The sequence below is a fragment of the Podarcis liolepis genome (assembly GCF_965112155.1).
Source record: "Podarcis liolepis genome assembly, chromosome: 4".
NCBI classification, from domain to species: domain Eukaryota; kingdom Metazoa; phylum Chordata; class Lepidosauria; order Squamata; family Lacertidae; genus Podarcis; species Podarcis liolepis.
In genome coordinates this window covers 107,012,387-107,038,460 of record NC_139558.1, presented here as the reverse complement: position 1 = coordinate 107,038,460, position 26,074 = coordinate 107,012,387, and the positions used below count along the sequence as shown (strand labels likewise).

Sequence of the window (26,074 nt, the reverse complement as noted above, 5' to 3'; positions counted from 1 at the left end):
TGTTTGATGCCACCACGAAAGAGCTGATCTTCAGCTTGAAAGCAGGACTTGCTCTTTCACCATGCTGCTCCTCCAGCTGCCAATGCCATCCATGTAACCTGTGTGAATATCAAGTGTGGGTTGTGTCCAGGAACCTGGGAGGACTTCTTTCACATGAGTGCATGTTTTTGTCTTTAAATAAACAGCCCATGCAAGTTTCCAGCTCTTCTGGCCATGCCTGGCTGTCTCAGTGGAAATCTGAGGAGGCTGAGGTGGACTTTCCAGTGGTCAAAGTCTTCCTGCCCGGCATCTATTTCCTGCCCTCTTGCCCCACTGAACTCCCGCACCCTGCTTCAAAGCAAGCTACGGAGGGGATTCCCTCTGCTTTGAAGCAGGAAAGTGGGAGAGGAGCTGCTTACACGAGTGTAAGCTGCTCCCCTCCCACTTTCCTGCTTCAAAGGGAGTCACGGAGGAGGGAATCCGCTGCAGCCTCGAGCAGCGAGGAGGACCTCTTCCGTGGTTGCTCTGAAGCAGGAAAGTGGGAGAGGAGCTGCTTACACGAGTGCAAGCTGCTCCCCTCCCACTTTCCTGCTTGAAAGCGAGCCACGGAGGGGGGAGGGACCAACGGAATCCCCTTCCCTCCCTCCTCCCCGGCTCAGCTCAGCAGCCGCGGCTCTTGCTGGCTTTACAATGAGCCGGAAGGAGGGAAAGACGGCAGTCCCGCCTCCCGCCTCCCTGTAAACCCAGCCAGAGCCGCAGACACACTCTGTGCAGCTCTTGCTTTAAAGGGAGAGCTGCGCAGAGCTTGTCGGCGGCAGCGGCTCTTCCTGACTCCGCTCCATAAGACGCACAGACATTTCCCCTTACATTTTAAGGGGGGGAAAGTGTGTCCAATGGAGCAAAAAATACGGTACAGAACACTTATACCGAAAACAGAGACTGAAAAGACACAGCTCAAGAACTACCGCCCCATATCGTTGCTTAATGTGGATTACAAAATTTTTGCAGATATTTTGGCTAAAAGATTAAAAAAGGTGTTAGCAGAAGAAATCCATAAAGACCAAGCGGGCTTTCTCCCGGGCAGACATCTGTCTGATAACATGAGGAATATAATTAACATTCTAGAAAAACTACAAGTGAATATCAACACTAAGGCAGTTTTGAAATTTGTGGATGCAGAGAAAGCCTTTGACAATATTTCTTGGAGTTTTATGAAGAAGAATCTACAGGGGATGGGGGTAGGTCAAGGGTTTGAAAATGGTCTAGGTGCAATTTATTCAGAACAAAAGGCAAAATTAATTGTGAACAATGTAGTGACAGAAGAGTTTAAGATTGAGAAAGGGACACGGCAAGGCTACCCAATTTCTCCATTGCTTTTTATATTGGTCCTTGAGGTTTTGTTAAACATCATAAGAAAGGACCAAGAGGTTAAAGGTATACAAGTGGGAGCTAAACAGTACAAACTGAAAGCATTTGCTGATGATTTAGTATTGACCTTACAGGAGCCAGAATCCAGTACTAAAAGGGTATTGGAACTGATTCAAGAATTTGAACAGGTAGCAGGTTTTAAGCTGAATAAGACGAAAACCAAGGTTTTAGAGAAAAACTTAACTGTGAATGAGAGAGAGAAGTTTCAGGAGGAGACAGGACTAACACTGGTTAAGAAAGTGAAATATTTAGGGGTTAACATGACTGCCAAAAATGTGAATTTATTTAAGGATAATTATGAAAAATGTTGGATTGAAGTGAAAAAGGATTTAGAAATATGAACAAATTTGAAGTTATCATTGTTAGGCCGAATTGCTGTGATAAAAATGAATGTGCTGCCAAGGATGCTGTTTTTGTTTCAAACATTACAAATTTTAGATAAGATGGATTGTTTCAAGAAGTGGCAGAAAGATATTTCCAGATTTGTTTGGCAGGGCAAGAAGCCTCGAATAAAATTTAAGATATTAACTGATGCTAAAGAAAGAGGCGGATTTGCCCTACCAGACCTTAAACTTTATTATGAATCAGCTGCTTTTTGTTGGCTGAGAGAATGGCTGCTTCTTGAAAACACTGACGTGTTGGATCTAGAAGGTTTCAATAATGTATTTGGCTGGCATGCATATTTATGGTACGATAAGGTAAAAGTACATAAAGCGTTTAAAAATCATATTGTTAGAAAAGCATTGTTTAATGTTTGGATAAGATATAAAGATTTGCTAGAAAAGAAAACCCCAAGATGGTTGTCACCAATGGAAGCGAAGGCACAGAAAAACTCAATATGGAGGCCAAGTCCCCTCCTCTCTGGGGTTTCTGGCAAGCGATCCAACAGTGCGCCAGTGTGCAGCCTGCCTTTACTCCTCCATTGTCAGCCATCTCCTGGCTCTGAGAGACAAGCAGGGAGGGTGGCTTCTGGCAGAAGGAGAGGGAGCCATCGGTGGTTCCTCCTTCTCCTGACTCACCTCTGCCTCTCAACCTCCTTCCTCCCACTCGCTTCCTTCCTCTTCTGCCTCTGATTCTGCACTGCATTCTGCAACAGAGTCTCCCAGACCCCATGCCCTGTTGCCCCTTCAGCTTCTGACGCCTCCTCTTCCCAGACTTCTCCCTCTTCTCCCTTTCACTGCTCATTCTTCCTCCACCTCCACTCCTTGGGCTGAGACATCTTCCCTTCCTGGTTCCCCGGCTGCTTCCTCCCACCATTCCTCTGTGCCCAACCAGTCGATGACATTGCTCCATCCCTCAGCCTCTGTCCCCACAAGGCAGCTTCCCCTGACCTGATCTGGTTCCACAGCCGCTGCTTCCCTTCTGCCCCCATGAAAAGATGAATCAGGAGGTCTTGCTGGCATCATTCTGTCTCCTGAAAGAGAAAACAGGTAAGCAGGATGCCAGGCGTGCCCATGTCTCTCACAGGGGAAACAGGGCATCTCTAACTACAGATGGGCCTTTCAGAAAGCCTTACCTGCTGAGTGCATTTGGACATTTGTGCCCATTTCATATGTTAGTCATGCAGAAATACATCTCTCCTCCTCTGGACCCTTCCTCCCAACTCCCCCCCCCCAAAAAAAAAAAAACTTGATGAAAAGAACCCAGAGGTTATATGGGAAACCAACAGAATGAGACCAAATGGAGAAAAACCTCCTTCCTCCTTACCCAGTGGCCTCTCTCTGGTGTCCAATGGAGGCCTCTCTGCCTCACATGAATCCAGGTCCATTTCCTCAAAACAATCCTTTTCCTGAAAAAGCAACAAGGATTCAAAGCAGAGAATGAATGACAAGAAATAGCAGAAAGATAATGGAAAAGTAAAAAACTTTAAGGGTGTGAGATCTCATTCCATGGATGCCTTCCCAGAAAAAGCATTGGCCATCAGCAGAGCATTATGGGATGTTCTCCATCCTCTTTGGAGCCCCCAATAATAATAATAATAATAATAATAATGTTTTATTTCTACCCCACCCTCCCTAGCCAGAGCCAATCTTTTGGCGGCTAACATCATAAATCTAACACAGTATACATAGAACATAAGAACAGGCAATCGATTAATTAAAATACTTCTTAAAATTAGTTCAAAACAGATTAAAATCTGGACAGATGGCAGTCTATAATATAATAATAATAATAATAATAATAATAATAATAATAATAATAATAATTTATTATTTATACCCCGCCCATCTGGCTGGATTTCCCCAGCCACTCTGGGCGGCTTCCAAAAGAATATTAAAATACTGTGATACATCAAACATTAAAAACTTCCCTAAACAGGGCTGCCTTCAGATGTCTTCTAAAAGTCTGGTAGTTGTTCTTCTCTTTGACATCTGGTGGGAGGGCGTTCCACAGGGAGGGCGCCACTACCGAGAAGGCCCTCTGCCTGGTTCCCTGTAGCTTTGCTTCTCGCAATGAGGGAACCGCCAGAAGGCCTTCGGAGCTGGACCTCAGCGTCCGGGCAGAATGATGGGGGTGGAGACGCTCCTTCAGGCATACTGGAACGAGGCCTTTTAGGGCTTTAAAGGTCAGCACCAACACTTTGAATTGTGCTCGGAAACGTACTGGGAGCCAATGTAGGTCTTTCAAGACCGGTGTTATGTGGTTTCAGCGGCTGCTCCCAGTCACCAGTCTGGCTGCTGCATTCTGGATTAGTTGTAGTTTCCGGGTCACCTTCAAAGGTAGTTCCAGGTAGAGCACATTGCAGTAGTCCAAGCGGGAGATAACCAGAGCATGCACCACTCTGGCGAGACAGTCCGCAGGCAGATAGGGTCTCAGCCTACGTACCAGATGGAGCTGGTAAACAGCTGCCCTGGACACAGATTTGACCTGTGCCTCCATGGACAGCTGTGAGTCCAAAATGACTCCCAGGCTGTGCACCTGGTCCTTCAGGGGCACAGTTACCCCATTCAGGACCAGGGAATCCTCCACACCTGCCCGCCTCCTGTCCCCCAGAAACAGTACTTCTTTCTTGTCAAGATTCAATCTCAATCTGTTAGCCACCATCCATCCACCAACCAACTGCCTCCAGGCACTCACACAGGACCGTCACTGCCTTCACTGGTTCTGATTTAAAAGAGAGGTAGAGTTGGGTATCATCTGCATACTGATGAACACCCAGCCCAAACCCCCTGATGATCTCTCCCACCGGCTGCATGTAGATGTTGAGAAGCATGGGGGAGAGGACAGAAAACCGAGGCACCCGACAAGTGAGAGCCCAGGGGTCTGAACACTCACCCCCCCCCACCACTTTCTGAACACGGCCCAGGAGGAAGGAGCGGAACCACTGTATGACAGTGGCCCCAGCTCCCAGCCCCTCAAGACGGTCCAGAAGGATGTTATGGTCGATGGTATCAAATGCCGCTGAGAGATCCAGCAGAACTAGGAAACAGCTCTCACCTTTGTCCCTAGCCCGCCGGAGATCATCCACCAGCGCGACCAAGGCAGTTTCAGTCCCATGATGAGGCCTGAATCCCGACTGGGAGGGATCCAAATGGTCCGCTTCTTCCAGGCGTGCCTGGAGTTGTTCGGCAACCACTCTCTCAATCACCTTGCCCAAGAATGGAAGATTTGAGACTGGGCGATAGTTGGCCATACTGGCCGGGTCTAAAGATGTTTTTTTAAGAAGTGGTTTAAAGCATCCCCTACCACTCTCTGGAAACCATTTGGATCCATTAAGTGGCGGGGGCGGACCATCTGAATCGGTCCCACCTCCCTGCAGAGGGGAAGGGTCGCGGAGAAGTCCAGTTGCACCAGGAAGTGATCTGACCATGGCACTTCTTTCGTTTCGCTTTTACTTAGTGTCAGATCACCAACATCCATAGAGGTAAACACCAGGTCCAAGGCATGTCCGCGGCTATGAGTTGGGCCAAACATATTCGGGGACAGCCCCATGGGGGCCATGCTTTCCACGAAGTCCCGAGCAGCCCCTTGTAAGGTTGTGTTGGCATGAATATTAAAATCCCCCAGGACAACCAAGCTAGGTGTCTCCAGGAGAACATCCGCCACGACCTGAAGCAGCTCAGACAGGGAATCCTTGGTGCAGCGGGGAGGTCGGTACACCAAAAGGAATCCTGTACTGCCCCTATTGCCCAACTTCCAGAACATGCACTCAGAGAACTGGGTCTTCCCAATAGGACGCCTGGTGCAAACTAATGGCTTCCTAAAAATCACTGCAACCCCCCCTCTCCGCCCACATGACCTGGGTTGCTGTGCGTAAGAGAAACCTGGTGGACAAGCAGCGGCAAGAACAGGCCCATCTGCTTCATCCAACCAAGTCTCTGTCACACATGCCAGGTCAAATCCTCCATCCATGATCAAGTCAAGTAAAAATGAGAGTGGTTAATATTCGCTAGGGCCAACTACTGTTACCACTGGTCTTATAAAGGAGGTGTGAGTGGGCTAGGAAGCCTCTTTAATGCTTATTCTTGTACTGAAAGAAAAGAATCAGACTGAACTCTGAACCCTGAAGGCCTGGCAGAACAGCTCTGTCTTGCATGCTCTGAGGAAAGATGTCAAATCCCACAGTGCCCTGGTCTCTTGTGAGAGAGCGTTCCACCAGGACGGAGCCACATCCGAAAAGGCCCTGGCTCTGGTCAAGGTAGTATCCAGAGAAAAGTCTCCCTCACCTGCTTCCTCTCCTCTGCCTGACTCAGGAGGAAACCTTCGGCCAGGGCCACCGCCTGGGAACTGGTCTCTGCTCCACAGTCCCTCACCCAGCTCTCCATCTCCAGGGGAAGGACAGCCAGGAACTGCTCCATGATCACCAGGTCCAGCATCTCAGCTTTCGTGTGCCTTTCTGGCTTCAGCCATTGGTGGCAAAGGTGGTAGAGTCGGCTGCAAACCTCTCGGGGTCCTTCAGCCTCCTGGCAGCAGAACTGCCTCACCTGCTGGCTCTGCACCTCTGAGCGGAGGGTGTCCTCCTCACCCAGGATCTTCTGCCCAGAGTTTTCCCAGAATCCCCCACTGCTCCCCGTTTGGTTGGCATGACCTCTTCCTGCTTCAGGGCCAGCTGGGTCTTGCTCATCCATCTGTGCTCTCAGGAAGCCTCTAAGAGATCAGAAGGAACCCTTTGGTCTTCTGCCAAGTTCTGTCCGTCTTAATGAGAAGCTCTAGCAAATCCTAGAAAGCAAATACATTGTTCTGTTACAGAATTTGTAGGTCAGGAGAAGAAACAGATCCCTGAACAAGCATGGATGAGTCTTGCCAGGAATCAGGACTGGACGGTACCAGAGCCCAAACCGTGAGATACCTTTTTGAAAAGAAAGAGGAGGAGGAAGAGGAGAAGAAGTAAGTCTCCAGCCCTCTAGCAATGCAGAATGTGGAGGCAACTGAAGGGATTTCTGGGAGATGAGTCAGCCTGGTTGCTCCTGCCTTCCAGTCAATGCCTGAAATCAGAACTGACTGACAAGAGAGTCATTTGAAAAATGGATGCTTGGCTCTAGTGGGGGTCCTCATCCGGGGGTCCTCAGGAGTCTTTCTCCCCCCCACCCCCCTTCAGGGCACATTTCTCCCCTGCTTCTGTCTCCTTTTCTTGCACTTGGACTCTCTGCCGCTCTCAAGACAGACTCCTGGGGTGGGGTCCCTTTTTCTTTCTCTTGAGGGCCAGGTATGTATCTAGTCAACCCCCTGAGGGCCAAGTGGGTGGGGCCAAATACATCTCCCTTGAAATTTAGGCGGGTAATTTCGTATTAGTATTCTATTAGATAGGTTAACACACACACACAGCCACTGATGCCAAGGTCCCTGGAGGCTCAGGGAGTAGCAGCGCCCATTTCCGGCTGCTTTGCCAGCAACAATCCCTTTGGGAGAGAGAGGATGTGGTCCTGGGATGCCCTGCTCTGGGTGCGAGGGGATGGCTGCAGTGGCCTCCGTGGGGAGCTGCCCTGGGAGACACTGGGAAACTGGTCCCCAATGCAGCAGCCAGACTCTGGGCTGGGATCCCTCTCTTTACTCCTGGTTTTATGGGGGGGGGTGTCTAGTCCACCTCCTTGTCCAGCTTTGGAAAACCATTTGCAGATGTTCCCTCTGTTGTGCAGTGACGCTGAGGGACGTCACACAGAGTTAAAGTCCCAGGGACTCCTTTGTTTAAAGAAGGGAGATTTTTTCTGAAAGGGGGGGGCGGAGGGTCAAATGAGTTTGGGATCCTCTGATCTGCAGGAGGGAGAGCGTGGCAGACCTGGCCCCTCCCTGGCAGGACCCTCTCCTCCCTGACTTGGGGTCCCCCCCCCCGCAGGAGCAGATCAGGCCCCCCAGGCCCCCTCCCCTGCGGCAGCCCTGGGACCCCCACCAGATCCCAGAGAGAGAGGAGACTCACCAGATCCCAGAGAGAGAGGAGACTCACCAGATCCCAGAGAGAGAGAGGAGACTCACCAGATCCCAGAGAGAGAGGAGACTCACCAGATCCCAGAGAGAGAGAGAGGAGACTCACCAGATCCCAGAGAGAGAGAGGAGACTCACCAGATCCCAGGAGGGACAGCGAGGCAGGAAAGGACTGGGGAGGGAGGGGGGTTGGCTCGGGAGGACCTGGTCCCCCCTTGCTTCCTGGCCTCTCTAGGAAGGCAGCTCGCTTCCCTTAACCCTTGCAAGGCCAGTCCCCCCCCCCCCAGCTCAGCCCTCTCTCGCTCTCGCCATCCTTGCCCAATCCCAGAAGAGACGCCTCCCTGGGAAAGAGAGGAGGGTCCCGGGGGGTGACGAAGAGGCGGGAAGACTAAGGAAGAAGAGGAGCCTTGCTGCCTGGGAAGCCGGAAACCTCATCCTGGCCTCTCTAGGAAGGCAGCTCGGTTCCCTTTAACCCTTGCAATGCCGAGTCCCCCTTTGGCAAAACCTCAGATTCTTCTTTTTCTATGGATTTCGGGGGGGGGGGCAGCTGCCCCCCTGGCTCCCTCAAGGCCCAGATATCCTTTTGGGGGCTCAGAGCATCTCCTTCCCTTGGCCAGAAACCGGAGGAACAGTTTGCAGGGGAAAGGGCTTTGCAGGAAGGAAGGAAACTCACCCCAGAATTCAGGAAGGGGAGGAATGAATGGGGCTGGGCTTGATCTACAGGGGGGCAATTTCAAAAGTCTGGATCAGGCCTTGCACCCCCTTTTTCTGGGTCCCTCCCCTCTCCTGCAAGTGAGGGGAGCCCCCTCTTGCAACAGATCCATCCAGACCAAGCCCACAGGCTGCTGTTTTGCTCCAAGTTATCCTGGTTGGTGTCTTTCTTTTTGGCCAAGGGAGCCCTCGGATTTCTCCCTCAAGACCCCCAGGGCTGGACCCCCCCCCCGCCCTCCTCCCAGGCGCTTGTCAAGGGTTAAGCCCAGGGAAGCCCAGCGCTGGTTGCCTTTCCTTGCCCGCAGGGGTCTCCACCCCTCCCTTGATGCGCAGACCCCATCCTAGGCTTGGCTGCGCTCGGGAGTCCAAGCCCCCTCCAGGGTGCAAAGACCGGCCCATTCCCCCAGATTGAGTTCATTTCAGTGCGCGGCACCGTGGAGAATTGTTAAGGGAGAAATCTGAGGCTCCCTTGGACAAAAAACAAGGACACCGGGCAGGAAGAGCAGAGCGAATTGGTCTGGATTGAAGACTGTCGCGACAGGACTCCCACCTGCCTCCAGGTGGAACAGGATGGAAGCCCGGAACAAAAGAGAACCCAAAGTTTTATTAGCCGCTCATCCCCAGGTTACCCCCCCAAAAAAACTACATCACTCCTACATCTGGTGGCAGTAATCTGGGCATCCTGGACCCTGCCCCATGGTTCCCCTTGCCCTCCACCAAACACCCAGCGAGTGTCACAAAAGAGATCTTGACATTTCCCGGTTTCCCAGCCAAGTTCATCACCCCCTTTTGTCTTCCTCTGGGTTTGTTCTTTCTGGCATGGCTCCCTCTCTGGCACTCAGGTCTCAGGAGGCCAGGGATTATCGCTCAGGCAGAGGGGCTGCGGAGGAGCTGAGCTCACAGGTCTAGATGAATTTCTGAAGTTTCCCCAGTGAGCCAGTACATAGAGACATTGATCAGGGAATTCTTACATTTGGGATCGTGCAGCAGAGGCCCTTTGAACAGATAGGAAGAAACTGCGATGAAGTGTTTTGTGGGGCCAAGTCACAAAAGTGATGGTGCTGATTTTGGGGGTGGGCTGCATGTGCATGATGTCTGCTGGAGGGGCAACCCCTCCCCCAACCTATACACAAATTCCTGCAACCGTTTGACAAGCGCAGCCGCTGGCGTGGCGCATCTTTGGTAAATGAGCACACCCAGTCTCAAGTCCTTTAGAGATAAAGTAGGTATACATCTCAGTAATACCTGGGTATATATGTATTTTGTTTTTCTAGCTTGATCAACATTATTTATTACTTCTTAACAGGTAGATGGCTAAGAGCTTAGGCAGCTTCAGTGGCAGCCCCTGGCCCCCACCCCTTGCACCCCCCAGGTAAAGACGGCCCTGGCCCTCTCCGAGGGTCCGTCCAGCTCTGGGCTGCTGCTGCTGCTGCTGCTACTCACTTGCAATCATAATTTAAGCTTGCTGCGTGTCCTCTGTTTTTTCTTTTCAAGGGAGGGTAACAAAATCAGGCAAATTGCATTTCTTCCCTTTGAATGGCGCAGAGCCAGCCAGGCAGGGAGGGGAGAGGGCAAAGCGACACATCAGCGCAGCTCCCCCTTCCTCGAAGGCTCGAGGTACGCTTGGAGTTGCGGGCGCGGGCGGGCGGCAGGACGAATGTCACCCCCCTCAGGATGGCACCGGGGTGGTCCAACCCCACCGCCCCCACCTTGTTCCCCCTCTGTTTCCCTGGCCTGGGGTTCCCTCCCTTGGGGGTGGGATAAACGTTTAGTTGGGGCTGGGGATTAGTTTGAGTAAAAATGTAAGTTTTTCTGTGTTGTTGTTATTGTTAAAATGAGCTTCTACTGACTCTTTGGGTTATTGTATAGTATGTATTTGGTTCTTAAGGGGAGAGACCAGGGCTGCCGGGGAGGGGGCCCCCGCCAACAGAACGGCTGGGACAGAACCCACCAGGCCATTCCAGCCGTGGAATACGATTATATTGAAACCGCCTTTTGCACAAAGGAGTAACATGACATGGAGCTGAATCCTGTTGAAATATAAAATAAATGAATAAATAATGCTTCAGTATCTGGGAAAAGATCACATGGGGAAGGCTTCAGTTTGGGCTCACGTATTTATGTATTTGGTGGTTTTACATTCCCATTAATGAAGCAAATTCTGCCCACACCTTTTGCTGTCACATAACGCCAGATCATCACACTAACTGGGTACTTCAAGGTAGGAGTAATGCAAGTGGGATGTAAATCTTCTCCGATTCTTCTTCTCTCAAATCCCTAACCCGTGGATTTTAGCACTCGAGTCTCTTCCACTAGATTGGTGCGTGCCGCCCCCCCCAGATGTTGTGCCCGGTGTGGCCGGCCCCCCTGCACCCCCCACGCTACTCCACTGCTTGAGCTCTGGGAGTGTGGCTTTCTCCCAATTGAAGTGCAGAGTGAGGACCGGGAGATTGGCAGGGAAACCAAAATGTTTGTTTGCAAATGGCCTTAAGAAGCGTGACATGCAAGTCCCTTTCCGATTTACTAAAACCCATGCATTTGGGAGGGGAATAGCAGGTTATTATTTAGTGCATATCTATATAACATACAGGACCAAAGGGGGGTGGGAAATATGTCTGTGTGTGAACTGTAGTTAAATGTGGAGAGGAAGAGCGGCCCCCGGGGCCGGATGGAGCTTGGATGCGGCCCTCAGCTCCGGAAGGGAATGGAGCCCTTTCTGGGCCCAGCTCTCCTTTGTCAACTACAAATTGCCACTGTTTCATGTGTTGAATATATGTGAGATGGTAATTTATGGACCTAATAAGTATCTGAGGGACGTGGGTAGCGCTGTGGGTTAAACCACAGAGCCTAGGGCTTGCCAATCAGGACGGCAGTTCGAATCCCCGCGACGGGGTGATCTCCCGTTGCTCGGTCCCTGCTCCAGCCAACCTAGCAGTTCGAAAGCACGTCAAAGTGCAAGTAGATAAATAGGTACCGCTCTGGCAGGAAGGTAGATGGTGTTTCCGTGCGCTGCTCTGGTTCGCCAGAAGCGGCTTAGTCACGCTGACCACGGCTCCCTTGGCCAGTAAAGCGAGATGAGCGCCGCAACCCCAGAGTCGGTCACGACTGGACCTAATGGTCAGAGGTCCCTTTACCTTTACCTATATTACAGGACCAAAGGGGGGTGGGAAATATGTCTATGTGTGAACTGTAGTTAAATGTGGAGAAAATATTTGCGATTCCTACGGAACCTAAGCAAATTTATCTCCAAAGGGGGGAGCTGTTACAGAAATGACGGGGGGGGGGGCGCGCACCTTTAAATTGTTAAATGTTACAAATATTATGCCTGAATGTATCCTTTTGCCTTGACAGCTCAGGGAAGATATCCAACTTTATAAATCATATCAAATCAACTCCAGGAAGTGCCCAGAGGTGACAATTGCTGAGCTGATTATTGGAAAGCCTCATCCCATCCCCAGACTTGCCAAGGGGTCCAGACATGCAAAGGAAGTTCTGCTGTACTTTTGGGTGGTGGGTACTTGAGACTTGTTGTTTGCCTATGCTAATCCTATCCTTGGGTATTGCACTGACTCATTTTCCTTATGTTAATCTTGTGTAACCCTCCCCTTTCTGACGTTTTAGTGGTGTAGCAATGACGTATTGATGATGCTGTACGAACTGCATTCTGGGATATGGTGGGAAGCTTTAAAAGTCAATGTCGCCCCATGGCTCTGTCGCTGCTGTTGAACCTGTTGCGCAACCAGAAAGGATCTCAGTCTACTGGCTGCTGTTTTGCTCCAAATTGCTTGGCGGGAATTTCCTTCTTTTACTGACCGCACGGACCCATGGGGGACTTTCCCCTCCATACTCACAGAAGCGTTGTTTAGAGTATGGAATGTTGATCATTGTTTTGTTGATTTCTAGGGAATCTAGTTCTCTCCGTTTTTGTTCTATAGCTTTACGGACTTTTTAAGATCCTGTTTGTAGCATGATGAGAGGGCCGTGATGTCTTGTTCTGTCTTGCTAACTTTTAAGGAGGTTTGTTTTTTAAGGGATGCTTTTAGCAACTTGTAAGACATAAGGGGGAAGCAATAAATCTGCTGTGCTCGCACTTCCCCCCTGTCCAGACAGGGTCCCGAGTAGCTCAAACAGGAAGATGCTAACTGCAAAATGTCCCGGTATAGCAGATGGCCGCGTAGGAGCCGAAGTTCCTTTTTCTTCCTCATTACCATAAATCAGGGGAAAGGTTAAATGCATGTTCAGACTGAAAAAGCAGAAGTTGGGAGGGAACTCTTTACATGATCAGGGGGCAAGGCTTGAATGCGGTCATTGGTTTTATCTTTGCTGCCGTGTGCGATTGTATCGATTATGTCATGAACTATGATTTATGTACTCAGGTATAAAGCCTCAGGGCGCTGGAGCCCGGGGCCCAGTCTTTGGGAAAGGATTCCACTGGGTCTCTTATTGCTCAGCAATAAATATCACTTTCTTTTTCCCCACTGCTGCGTCTGTCAATTCTGGGACACAATTTGAGTGGCTCACTGGTACCTTAAAAATCCTGGCAACAAGGGGAATTATTTTACTTAGTAAGGCGTGGGGAGGGGTGCTGAGAGTGAGTTGTAGATTGTTGGGTAATGGGGAGTGTCTTTTTATGTCACCTGGACTGGTGTTGGGTGGGGATCTCTGTGGAGGTGTGAGGCTGGGGGGAATATTGATCGTGTTATCTGTATTGATGGCTTGGGGGGAGAGGTAAAGGAGGAGGGGGTCACCAGTCCATCGGGTTGAGGTGATTTCTGGTTGCTTCATTCTGCCTTCTGCCACATTGGCCTCCGCTCCCCGTTTGGTGTCCTCTGCAAATGGGATGAGCACCCCCTCAGTTCCTTCATCCAAGTCGTTCATAAAGACGTTGAACAACAATGGGCCCAGGACAGAACCCTGCAGCACCCCTCTTGTCACTTTCCCCCAGGATGACGAGGAACCATGGAGGAGGACTGTTTGGGTTCGGTCAGTCAAATCCACCTAAGAGTTTCCTCATTCAGCCCACATTTTAGAAGCTTAATCGCAAAAATATTATGGGGGACTACGTCAAAAGCCTTACTGAAATCAAGATGCACTATTTCCACAGCTGTTCCCTGATCAACAAAGTTTGTAACTCCATCCAAAAAAAGGGGGGTAGATTTCTCTGGTTTTTCTTGTTTTTGTATGTTTAAGTTTTTGTATGTTTATGTTGTGAAATCTTCAGATGAAAGGCACATAAATATTAAAAATGATAAAAAATAAGGATATTGACAGGCTGAAACATTTGCAAAGGAAGGTGATTTATGTATTTATTTAATTTGTCTACCACCCAACCCAGTGGTGCCAACTTGAATAAAATATTGGTGGGGGGCCAGGTAAGGCCTGCTTTGCACAATCAAACACATGACACATGCAGGCCATTGGAATGGCAATGCCTATCAACTGGGGGGGTGGCCCCCTAAAATATATCATTGGGGGGCAAAACCCCCTCAGCCTCTAAGTGTTGACTCCTGTTCCCACATGTCTCAGGACGGTTACAACATAAAAACACAACATAAAAACACTAAATACACATCAGTAACTCAACTCCCCACCACATGTTAAAAGGGCCTTAGATGTCAATCAGCCAAAGGCATGGTTAACAAGGTGCGGATTAGCCTGGCTCCTAAAGCTATAGAATGAAGGGTTTCTCCCCTGTATGGCGTTTCTGATGCTTAGTGACAGCAGAGCTGAGACTGAAGCTCTTTCCACATTCCCCACACTGATAGGGTTTCTCACCTGTATGAATTCTCTGATGGTAAGTGAGATGGGAGCTCTGATTGAAGCTCTTTCCACATTCCATGCACTGATAGGGTTTCTCCCCTGTATGAATTCTCTGATGCTTAGTGAGATGGGAGCTTGTCCTGAAGCTCTTTCCACATTCCCCACACTGATAGGGTTTCTCCCCTGTATGAATTCTTTGATGCTTAGTGAGATGGGCGCTCCAACTAAAGCTCTTCCCACATTCCCCACACTGATAGGGTTTCTCACCTGTATGAATTCTTTGATGGGAAGTGAGAGAGGAGCTATCAATGAAGCTCTTTCCACATTCCATGCACTGATAGGGTTTCTCCCCTGTATGAAGTTTCTGATGCTTAGTGACAGCAGAACTGTTACTGAAGCTCTTTTCACATTCCCCACACTGATAGGGTTTCTGCCCTGTATGAATTCTTTGATGGGAAGTGAGATTGGAGTTCTTATTGAAGCTCTTTCCACATTCCCCACACTGATAGGGTTTCTCCCCTGTATGAATTCTTTGATGAGAAGTGAGATGGCAGCTCATACTGAAGCTCTTTCCACATTCCATGCACTGATAGGGTTTCTCCCCTGTATGAAGTTTCTGATGCTTAGTGAGATGGGAGCTCTGACTGAAGCTCTTTCCACATTCCCCACACTGATAGGGTTTCTCCCCTGTATGAATTCTCTGATGCTTAGTGAGATGGGAGCTCTGACTGAAGCTCTTTCCACATTCCCCACACTGATAGGGTTTCTCCCCTGTATGACTTCTCTTATGGTAAGTGAGATGGGAGCTCTGAATGAAGCTCTTCCCACATTCCATGCACTGATAGGGTTTCTCCCCTGTATGAATTCTCTGATGGTAAGTGAGATGGGAGCTCCAACTAAAGCTCTTCCCACATTCCATGCACTGATAGGGTTTGTCTCCTGTATGAATTCTCTCATGCTTAGTGAGATTGGAACTCTGAGTGCAGCTGTCTCCACACTCCAAATTTTTGCATGGCTTCTCCTCTCTGGACATTTTGTCGTGTTCACCTTTGTTCCCGATTTCCAATTCATCACAATCTGCAATGGAGACAAAAAGGGATTAGAGCCTCAGGAACAAATGAAGAACTGAAGGGAGTTGCGTGTGTGTTCATTACCTTTGTGGTTTGTCATTAACCAATATATTTCTTATTAGATTCTGATGGGTTGTTGAATGTTGCTTTTTTTGATATACTGTAGTGGTAAAACTGTGAGCAAGCTGCGGGAGGCAGTGGAAGACAGGGGTGCCTGGCGTGCTCTGGTCCATGGTGTCTGGGCCTGGGCAGTTCAGACACCCAACCGTGGTATAAAAGGGCAGAACTGGAGGAAGATGGTTCACAGAAAAAACTGGAATTTGCTGTTCAAGGTTTATTGTGGGAGTGTTAGGTTCCCAGGTGTTGTATTGGGCGCTGTTGAGCTCTGTGGAAATGTATGAGGTTTGTTACATAGAGGTATTTTTTGAATTTCCAGGCAGATAGGACGATCCCACAGGGAGCCTTACCAAGAGAGGCCACGATCCCACCATTCTCCTCCATGACGTCCTTATGCAGAGCTCTCTGGTCAGGATCCAGCAATGCCCACTCCTCGTCCGTGAAACAAACAGCAACATCTTCAAAGCACACTGGACCCTAAAAGAAAAAGGAAATGTACTCTTCCGAGACAGCAGAAATATGATCTGCTACACAATGCTCTGTTCTTTCCTTCCTCTTAATTGCTGTGTTGTTTCGATAGGATTGCTTTCAATAGGATTGACACTTTGACACGCATTCTGGAAACGTATGGATGCTTGGCTCTCGCCTTAAACTGCCCAGATTCTGCCAACTTCAGACAGGGCTGATTGTCTTCCCAAACAGTGATGGGCAGGCAACAATCCCCATAGATCTCTTGCACCAGGCATCTATAGAACTCCAGTTCCCTGCACAATTCCGACAGTGCAATGAACTCAGCCTCAGTAGAGGACAGCGCAATGAGACTTTGTTTCCAGGACTTCCACCCAACTAGAGATTCCCCAAGGTTTATTACCATCCCAGATACGGACTTCCTGTCATCCAGATTCACCCCGTCGCTATCTGGCCAGCAAGTAAGCGCCGTCTCACCTGCAGCTGACAGCTTGAGACTGAAGTCCTTGGTATCCTGCAGGTAACGCAGCACCCGTTTGATACCATGCCAGGCATTTACACTGGGCTTTGATGCTTCCCTACTGAGCAGATTGGTAGCAAAAGCAATGTCCGGCCTGCTCCATTGGGACAGATACAACAGACTACCCAGAGCTGACTGGAAGAGCTCAGCGTTCTCGCACTCAATGCGTTCTGCTAGCCAACTGTCTTTCACGTAGCTTGTATCCATAGGTGCCCTAACCCCTGCACAATCAGACATTCTGAACTTCTCAAGCAACTGCTCAATCTTGCCTTTCTGACTGAGCAAGAAGCTTCCATCTTCAGTCCTGTCTATCTGAACACCTAAGTAGATCCTTACTGCACCCAGGTTCTTGAGCTGAAACCGTTTTCCAAGCTCTTTGGCAAACTTCTGCATCTGTTTGTTTGCCCCTGAGATGTGAATGATGTCATCAACAAAGATCAACACCATTTCCTGTGACTCTCCTAACCCTTTAAGGTACAGGAAGCTGTCAGCAAGACTCTTCTTGAAACCTAGCTTCTCTAAGGCTTCATTCAGACCCTTCTTGAAACCTAGCTTCTCTAAGGCTTTAAGCGATAAATGGACTTGTGAAACTTCCATACAGTATTCGGCTCATTGCCCTCAAACGCTGGAGGAGGAAGCATGTACAGATCCTCCTGGAGCTCTGAGTTCAAATAGGCCACATCCACATCAAAGTGATTCACCTGAAAAACTCTTTGTGCAGCAATTGCTAAGAGCATGTGCAGAGTTTCACTTCTGGAAATAGGAGCATATACCTCAGTATAATGCAGCCCCTTTTGCTGCATGAACCCTCTGGCTACTAGCCTAGCCTTGTACTGTGGTTCCCCTGTTAATGTGGGTTTAAGACGGTAAACCCAACGGCTGCTCACAGCCTGTTTGCCCACTGGCAACGTTGTGAGGGAGAACACACCTAGAGACTCCATTGAGCTCATCTCCTTCTGCATTGCCTCATGCCATTTCCTGGCTTCTTCCTGAGGCAGTTTCTGAACACCCTCAAAACTCTCGGGTTCACACTGTGCCATGCCAACCCACACACTTGTGACTGCAAACCTGTCAGGAGGTTTACCTTTCGTTGTGCGAGCTGAATGTCTCAACCCAGTTTCAGGTACCCCCTCAGACCCACTAGGACCAGCTAGAACGTCCTTGGCCTCAGAACTGATTTACTGCGCCGTTTAGACTTCTCAGCTGAACCTGTGGGTGAGGAAGGAGCACTTCTCTGTTCAAGCTTCACAGCTTTAGGAGAAGTTCTTCCCTCTACCTGCTCTGGGTCAGGACTCTGTGCCTCAGCAGTGGGTTCAGCCTCTATCTCTTCCTCATCAGCAGAGTCAAGCAGACTCTCTGAAAGAACATCAGGGTTCCCATGTATGCGTGTCCATCCATTCTACTCACAGAACTCAGCACTGCTGCTGAGCAGAATCCTGGACTGATTGCCTGTTGGATAGGCAAATCTCCACCCCTTGGTCCCTGGCTCATACCCACAGAAAATCATCTTTTGGGACCTAGGGCCACCCTTTCTGAGCTTGGCCTTTGGCATAAGGACCCAGGCTCCGCAGCCTGAGTACAGCTGGGTTAAAGTGGTTCTGTTATGTCTTCTGTCAAGGTCATGCTGACTATAAGAAGAGGCCAGAAGGAGCCTGGGTCTCTCTCTCTCTCTCTCTCTCTCTCTCTCTCTCTCTCTCTTCCTTCTGGTGTTCTGTACATAGTATGCTGAGTGTTGAAGTTTAAACTTATTATAAGTTGTGGGAAATTTCAGTTAAGTTTGCTGCAACTGGATTTCTTATGGACAGGGCCAATCCTGAATGTTTTGGATTTGGGACCATTATGCTCATTTGTCTTCAGTAGCAGTAAAGCTCTGCTGGGTGAAATACAATTGCCTCTGGTCTATTTTGGGGAATCCTGCAACATCTTTACATTTTCACTCTGGTAACTATACATTGGAGTTCTGCCTGGATCAATACTGAGTAGAATTCCGACTTCCGGGTTGGCGCCATCGCCGAATGGCGGATTCCCTCCGAGCTCCGGAGGGAGTTTGCTCGACAGGGATCACGTTCTGCCGCGCCGGCGACGTGGGGACCCTCAAAAACCACGGGCGTGAATGCCCGTGGACCTGGTGACTCGGCGGGCACTGTTAGCGCCCTCCCAACCCGCGAAGGAGCCTTTTGAAAGGCTACGGAACGGGGGAGGGGGAGCAGCGCGGTGCTGTGAGTCTACTGCTTCCCCTGCCGAGCGAAGCCGCATGCCATTCATCGGAGAGCGCTGGCTTCTTCTTTTGAAAATTTGGACTAAAAACAAAGAACAACAACGCGTGAGTAATTTGGAAACTGGATTAAAAAATTTCCTTTTTTGTGGATTCGGCACGAGCGGGGGAGGTGCAAAGAGGAAGTCCGTCTCCCCCCCCCATTGTAAACATTCTAAAGCAAGGATTTGACAGCTAAGGTCGAGAGAAGAGTCTTTTTTTTCCTTTTTGGATAAAAGTTATTAATTCCATGGATTTAAAAGTATAAGTTACTGTGCTGGAGGATAAGAGCTTATTTTCTGATCAAGTGCCACCCTTCCCGGGACCGGGAGTGATCCGCGAGAGGAGCCTGCTGAGGAGATATAGAAGATTTTGACAGCTGTCAAATTAGCTGTCAAAGTCGGAAAAAATAGAAAGCTTTGGTTTAGCCGGTTATATTGTTACAAGTTGTTGAAAATAAAGAAGGACTGAAACAAATTAACTTGACTTTTGGATTGGAAGTGAAAGGAATACTAAATAACCAGAATCCCTCTAGCGGGGGTTCAGGGACATTACAAGAATGGAAATAGGTCGGAAAATACTGGCTGACTTGGATGAGGTTGTTTTTCTCATGGGAAAGCTGCGAAAGATGTATGAGCAAGGTCATGTTTTGTCTACAAGTGCTACAAATTTGAAGTCAACAGCAAATATATCTATTGAGCTGGAAAAGGACTTGACGTACAAAACCCAGGCAGCTGGACAAGAAAAAAAACTAGAGACTGAGGAAGAGGAGGAAGAGATATACGCCGAACAGGAGGAGCAGAAAGGAGGGGCTGAAATGTTACAGAAGGCAAATGAGAGCCGGAGGCCTGTCAAGATGGATATTATTTTGATCAAGGTGGAAGCTGGAGCTCTTGGGACATTTGGATCTAAGAAACAGGATTTGAGCTCCACCTTTAAACAAGGAGGCCTGGCTGGAAGGAACATGGATATTATAGAGAGAGTGCCCCTTCGAGACTGGGTGTTAAATACAAGGGACTTTCAAAGAAGCCGGCAGAAAGGGACTGAGAGACATTTAAGGGCCTCGGACGTGAGGTCGCCAGGCTAATAATAGATAGACTAATGGACTATGGTTTTGGGATTGAAACCGGGGAAGGGAGGGTGGGGTTTGGAAATCCAAAGGGGGCTTGATCTTTTCTATTCTGTGCTTAATTCTGTGTTGCTATTAGTATAAGAATGGGGAATTCGTGGAAGGGAAACAGGGTCGACCTTAGAAAAAGTTTTTTATAAAGGATTGAGGTATATAAGTTAAAAGTTGATATATAAATTGAACTAAATATAATAAAGAATTAAGGTTAAAAATTTAATATAAATAAATATAATAACAACTTAAGGTTAAGAAATTAGAGATAAGAACTTGTTGGATAAATATTTGGACTTGGAATACAAGAAGGGGAGGTGAGGGGAAGTCGCGGAAAAAAGTTATTGAAAATGGGATTGTAAAGGATGAATTTTTTTCTTTTTTCGTTTTGTTTTTTGTATTATTCGGAATTCTAATAAATATTTAAAAAAAAATACTGAGTAGAATTCTATGACAGGGTCTTCCTCCATAAAATCAGCTGCCAAAAGAGAAGGCCCCTAGCTCCCCACAGCTTTCCAAGTCCCCTCCTCTCCGGGGTTTCTGGCAAGCGATTGAACAGTGTGCCAGTGTGCAGCCTGCCTTTGCTCCTCCATTGTCAGACAACTCCTGGCTCAGAGAGACAAGCAGGGAGGGTGGCTTTTGGCAGAAGGAGAGGGAGCCCCCGGTGGCTCCTCCTACTCCTGACTCACCTCTGCCTCTCGACCTCCCTCCTCCCACTCGCCTCCTTCCTCTTCTGCCTCCGATTCTGGACTGCATTCTGCCTCAGAGTCTCCCAGCTCACTAAGCCCTGTTACCCCTTCACCTTCTGACACCTCCTCTTCCCAGGCTTCTCCATCTTCTCCCTCTGACCGCTCATCCTTCCTCCACCTCCACTCCTTGGGCTGAGACATTTTCCCTTCCTGGTTCCCCGGCTGCTTCCTCCCACCATTCCTCTGTGCCCAACCAGTCCATGACATTGCTCCATCCCTCAGCCTCTGTCCCCACAAGGCAGCTGCCCCTGACCTGATCTGGTTCCACAGCCGCTGCTTCCCTTCTGCTCCCATGAAAAGACGGATCAGGAGGTCTTGCCGGCATCATTCTGTCTCCTGAAAGAGAAAACAGGTAAGCAGGAAGCCAGGCATGCCCATGTCTCTCACAGGGGAAACAGGGCATCTCTATCTACAGATGGGCCTTTCAGAAAGCCTTACCTGCTGAGTGCATTTGGACATTTGTGCCCATTTCATATGTTAGTCATGCAGAAATACATCTCTCCTCCTCTGGACCCTTCCTCCCAACTCCCCCCCCCAAAAAAAACTTGATGAAAAGAACCCAGAGATTATATGGGAAACCAACAGAATGAGACCAAATGGAGAAAAACCTCCTTCCTCCTTACCCGGTGGCCTCTCTCTGGTGTCCAACGGAGGCCTCTCTGCCTCACAGGAATCCATGTCGATTTTCTCAAAACGATCCTTTTCCTGAAAAAGCAACAAGGATTCAAAATAGAGAATGAATGACAAGAAATAGCAGAAAGATAATGGAAAAGTAAAAAACTTTAAGGGTGTGAGATCTCATTCCATGGATGCCTTCCCAGAAAAAGCATGGGCCATCAGCAGAGCATTATGGGATGCTCTCCATCCTCTTTGGAGCCCCTAATAATAATATAATAATAATAATAATATTTTTTTATTTGTACCCCACCCTCCCTGGCCGGAGCCAATCTTTTGGCGGCTAACATCATAATTCTAACACAGTATACAAAGAACATAAGAACAGGCAATCGATTAATTAAAATACTTCTTAAAATTAGTTCAAAACAAATTAAAATCTGGACAGACCACTGGTAAAATTGAGAGTGGTTAATATTCGCTAGGGCCAGCTACTGTTACCACTGGTCTTATAAAGGAGGTGTGAGGGGGCTAGGAAGCCTCTTTAATGCTTATTCTTGAACTGAAAGAAAAGAAACAGACTGAACCCTGAACAAAGGCCTGGCGCATGTCAAATCCCACATCCGAAAAGGCCCTGGCTCTGGTGAAGATAGTATCCAGAGGAAAGTCTCTCTCACCTGCTTCCTCTCCTCTGCCTGACTCAGGAGGAAACCTTCGGCCAGGGCCACCGCCTGGGAACTGGTCTCCGCTCCACAGTCCCTCACCCAGCTCTCCATCTCTGGTGGAAGGACAGCCAGGAACTGCTCCAAGATCACCAGGTCCAGCATCTCAGCTTTCGTGTGCCTTTCTGGCTTCAGCCACTGATGGCAAAAGTGGTAGAGTCGGCTGCAAACTTCTCGGGGTCCTTTGGCCTCCTGGCAGCAGAACTGCCTCAACTGCTGGCTCTGCACCTCTGAGCGGAGGGTGCCCTCCTCACCCAGGAACATCTGCCCAGAGTTTTCCCAGAATCCCCCACTGCTCCCAGTTTGGGTGGCATGGCCTCTTCCTGCTTCAGGGCCAGCTGGGTCTTGCTCATCCATCTGTGCTCTCAGGAAGCCTCGGAGAGATCGGAAGGAACCCTTTGGTCTTCTGCCAAGTTCTGTCCGTCTGAATGAGAAGCTCTAGCAAACCCTAGAAAGCAAATACATTGTTCTGTTACAGAATTTGTAGGTCAGGAGAAGAAACAGATCCCTGAACAAGCATGGATGAGTCTTGCCAGGAATCAGGACTGGACGGGACCAGAGCCCAAACCGTGAGATACCTTTTTGAAAAGAAAGAGGAGGAGGAAGGGGAGAAGAAGTAAGTCTCCATCCCTCTAGCAATGCAGAATGTGGAGGCAACTGAAGGGATTTCTGGGAGATGAGTCAGCCTGGTTGCTCCTGCCTTCCAGTCAATGCATGAAGTCAGAACTGACTGACAAGGGAGTCATTTGAAAAATGGATGCTTGGCTCTAGTGGGGGTCCTCATCCGGGGGTCCTCAGGAGTCTTTCTCCCCCCCCCACCCCCCTTCAGGGCACATTTCCCCCCTGCTTCTGTCTCCTTTTCTTGCACTTGGACTCTCTGCCGCTCTCCAGACAGACTCCTGGGGTGGGGTCCCTTTTTCTTTCTCTTGAGGGCCAGGTATGTATCTAGTCAACCCCCTGAGGGCCAAGTGGGCGGGGCCAAATACATCTCCTTTGAAATTTAGGCAGCTAATTTATTACTATTATTCTCTTGGATGGCTTAACACACGCACAGCCCTTGATGCCCAGGTCCCTGGAGGCTCAGGGAGTAGCAGCGCCCATTTCCGGCTGCTTTGCCAGCAACAACCCCTTTGGGAGAGAGAGGATGTGGTCCTGGGATGCCCTGCTCTGGGTGCGAGGGGATTGCTGCAGTGGCCTCCGTGGGGAGCTGCCCTGGGAGACACTGGGAAACTGGTCCCCAATGCAGCAGCCAGACTCTGGGCTGGGATCCCTCTCTTTATTCCTGGCCTCCCTCTCCCACCTTTTTTTTGGGGGGGGGGGCTAGTCCATCTCCTCGTCCAGCTTTGGAAAACCACTTGCACATGTTTCCTCTGTTCTGCAGTGATGCTGAGCGACGTCACACTGAGTTAAAGTCTCAGGGACTCCTTTGTTTAAAGAAGGGAGATTTTTTCTGAAAGGGGGGGGGGCGGAAGGCCAACTGAGTTTGGGATCCTCTGATCTTCAGGAAGGAGAGTGTTGCAGACCTGGCCCCTCCCTGGCAGGACCCTCTCCTCCCTGACTTGGGGTCCCCCCCCCTCTCTCCTTCCCTGACCTTCCTCCTGGGGAGTCTGGCAAAAAGCTGTGGCTTTCAGCCCCGGGGCTCCTTCCTCCTCTGGGTAGCAGGAGCATAGGGGGGGGGTCTTTGCACCCCTGACCCTCTCCTCCCTGACTTGGGGTCCCCCCCGGAGGAGCAGATCAGGCCCCCCAGGCCCCCTCCCCTGCTGCAGCCCTGGGACCCCCACCAGATCCCAGAGAGAGAGGAGACTCACCAGATCCCAGAGAGAGAGAGGAGACTCACCAGATCCCAGGAGGGACAGCGAGGCAGGGAAGGACTGGGGAGGGAGGGGCCTTGGCTCTGGAGGACCTGCCCCCCCCGGCCGCTTCCTGGCCTCTCTAGGAAGGCAGCTCGGTTCCCTTTAACCCTTGCAGTACCGAGTCCCCCTTGACAAAACCTCCGATTCTTCTTTTTCTATGGATTTCGGGGGGGGGCAGCTGCCCCCCTGGCTCCCTCAAGGCCCAGATATCCTTTTGGGGGCTCAGAGCATCTCCTTCCCTTGGCCAGAAACCGGAGGAACAGTTTGCAGGGGAAAGGGCTTTGCAGGAAGGAAGGAAACTCACCCCAGAATTCAGGAAGGGGAGGAATGAAGGGGGCTGGGCTTGATCTACAGGGGGGCAATTTCAAAAGTCTTGATCAGGCCTTGCACCCCCTTTTTCTGGGTCCCTCCCCCTCCTGCAAGTGAGGGGAGCCCCCTCTTGCAACAGATCCATCCAGACCAAGCCCCCAGGCTGCTGCTCTGCTCCAGGTTCTCCTGGTTGGTGTCTTTCTTTTTGGCCCAGGGAGCCCTCGGATTTCTCCCTTGAGACCCCCAGGGCTGGACCCCCCCCCCCCGCCCCTTCTCCCAGGCGCTGGTTGCCATATTTCCTTGCCCGCAGGGGTCTCCCCCCTCCCTTGATGCGCAGACCCCATCCTAGGCTGGGCTGCGCTCGGGAGTCCAAGCCCCCTCCAGGGTGCAAAGACCTGCCCACCCCCCCAGATTGAGCTCATTTCAGGGCGCGGCCCCGTGGAGAATGGTTAAGGGAGAAATCTGAGGCTCCCTTGGACAAAAAACAAGAACACCGGGCAGGAAGAGCAGAGCGAATTGGTCTGGATTGAAGACTGTCGCGACAGGACTCCCACCTGCCACCAGGTGGAACAGGATGGAAGCCCCGAACAAAAGAGAACCCCAAGTTGTATTAGCCGCTCATCCCCAGGTTACACCCCCCAAAAAATACATCACTCCTAATCTGAGCATCCTGGACCCTGCCCCATGGCTCCCCTTGCCCTCCACCAAACACCCAGCGAGTGCCACAAAAGAGATCTTTACATTTCCCTGTTTCCCAGCCAAGTTCATCACCCCCTTTTGTCTTCCTCTGGGTTTCTTCTTTCTGGCACTCAGGTCTCAGGAGGCCAGGGATTATCGCTCAGGCAGAGGGGCTGCGGAGGAGCTGAGCTCACAGGTCTAGATGAATTTCTGAAGTTTCCCCACTGAGCCAGTACATAGAGACATTGATCAGGGAATTCTGACATTTGGGATCGTGCAGCAGAGGCCCTTTGAACAGATAGGTAGAAACTGCGATGAAGTGTTTTGTGGGGATAAGTCACAAAAGTGATGGTGCTGATTTTGGGGGTGGGCTGCATGTGCATGATGTCTGCTGGAGGGGCAACCCCTCCCTCCCCCAACCTATACACAAATTCCTGCAACCCTTTGACAAGCGCAGCCGCTGGCGCGGCGCATCTTTGGTGAATGAGCACACCCAGTCTCAAGTCCTTTAGAGATAAAGTAGGTATACATTTCAGTTATACCTGGGTATATATGTATTTTGTTTTTCTAGCTTGATCAAAATGATTTATTACTTCTTAACAGGTAGATGGTTAAGAGCTTAGGCCGCTTCAGTGGCAGCCCCTGGCCCCCACCCCTTGCACCCCCCAGGTAAAGACGGCCCTGGCCCTCTCCGAGGGTCCGTCCAGCTCTGGGCTGCTGCTGCTGCTGCTGCTACTCACTTGCAATCATAATTAAAGCCTGCTGCGTGTTCTCTGTTTTTTATTTTCAAGGGAGGGTAACAAAATCAGACAAATTGCATTTCTTCCCTTTGAATGGCGCAGAGCCAGCCAGGCAGGGAGGGGAGAGGGCAAAGCGACACATCAGCGCAGCTCCCCCTTCCCTCGAAGGCTCGAGGTACGCTTGGAGTTGCGGGCGCGGGCGGGCGGCAGGACGAATGTCACCCCCCTCAGGATGGCACCCGGGGTGGCCCAACCCCACCGCCCCCACCTTGTTCCCCCTCTGTTCCCCTGGCCTGGGGTTCCCTCCCTTGGGGGTGGGATAAACGTTTAGTTGGGGCTGGGGATTAGTTTAATTTGAGTATAAATGTAAGTTTTTCTGTGTTGTTGATATTGTTAAAATTAGCTTCTACTGACTCTTTGGGTTATTGTATAGTTTGTATTTGGTTCTTAAGGGGAGAGGCCAGGGCTGCCGGAGAGGGGGCCCCCGCCAACAGAACGGCTGGGACAGAACCCACCAGGCCATTCCAGCCGTGGAATATGATTATATTGAAACCGCCTTTTGCACAAAGGAGTAACATGACATGGAGCTGAATCCTGTTGAAATATAAAATAAATGAATAA

The 26,074-nt window shown here is 49.9% G+C and overlaps 1 protein-coding gene and 1 long non-coding RNA gene across 2 annotated transcripts in view; one reads left to right on the top strand and one right to left on the bottom strand.

Moving 5' to 3' along the window:
• LOC310705423 overlaps positions 1–12,800 on the top strand; it is a 138,450-nt gene extending 125,650 nt beyond the window's left edge. The window contains exon 3 of the long non-coding RNA XR_014525265.1: positions 12,660–12,800. This is a non-coding gene — a long non-coding RNA (uncharacterized lncRNA). The remainder of the gene's footprint in view (positions 1–12,659) is intronic.
• LOC310705148 (uncharacterized protein) overlaps positions 1–22,464 on the bottom strand; it is a 132,330-nt gene extending 109,866 nt beyond the window's left edge. Inside the window, exons 1-4 of the mRNA XM_083499646.1 lie at positions 21,829–22,464; positions 21,160–21,241; positions 20,790–20,872; positions 15,776–15,902 (exon numbers count right to left, since the gene is read on the bottom strand). Coding sequence (XP_083355772.1) covers positions 15,776–15,902; positions 20,790–20,872; positions 21,160–21,241; positions 21,829–22,230 — 694 coding nt within the window. The 5' untranslated portion in view covers positions 22,231–22,464. The remainder of the gene's footprint in view (positions 1–15,775; positions 15,903–20,789; positions 20,873–21,159; positions 21,242–21,828) is intronic.
• Between the last annotated feature and the right edge of the window lie 3,610 nt (positions 22,465–26,074).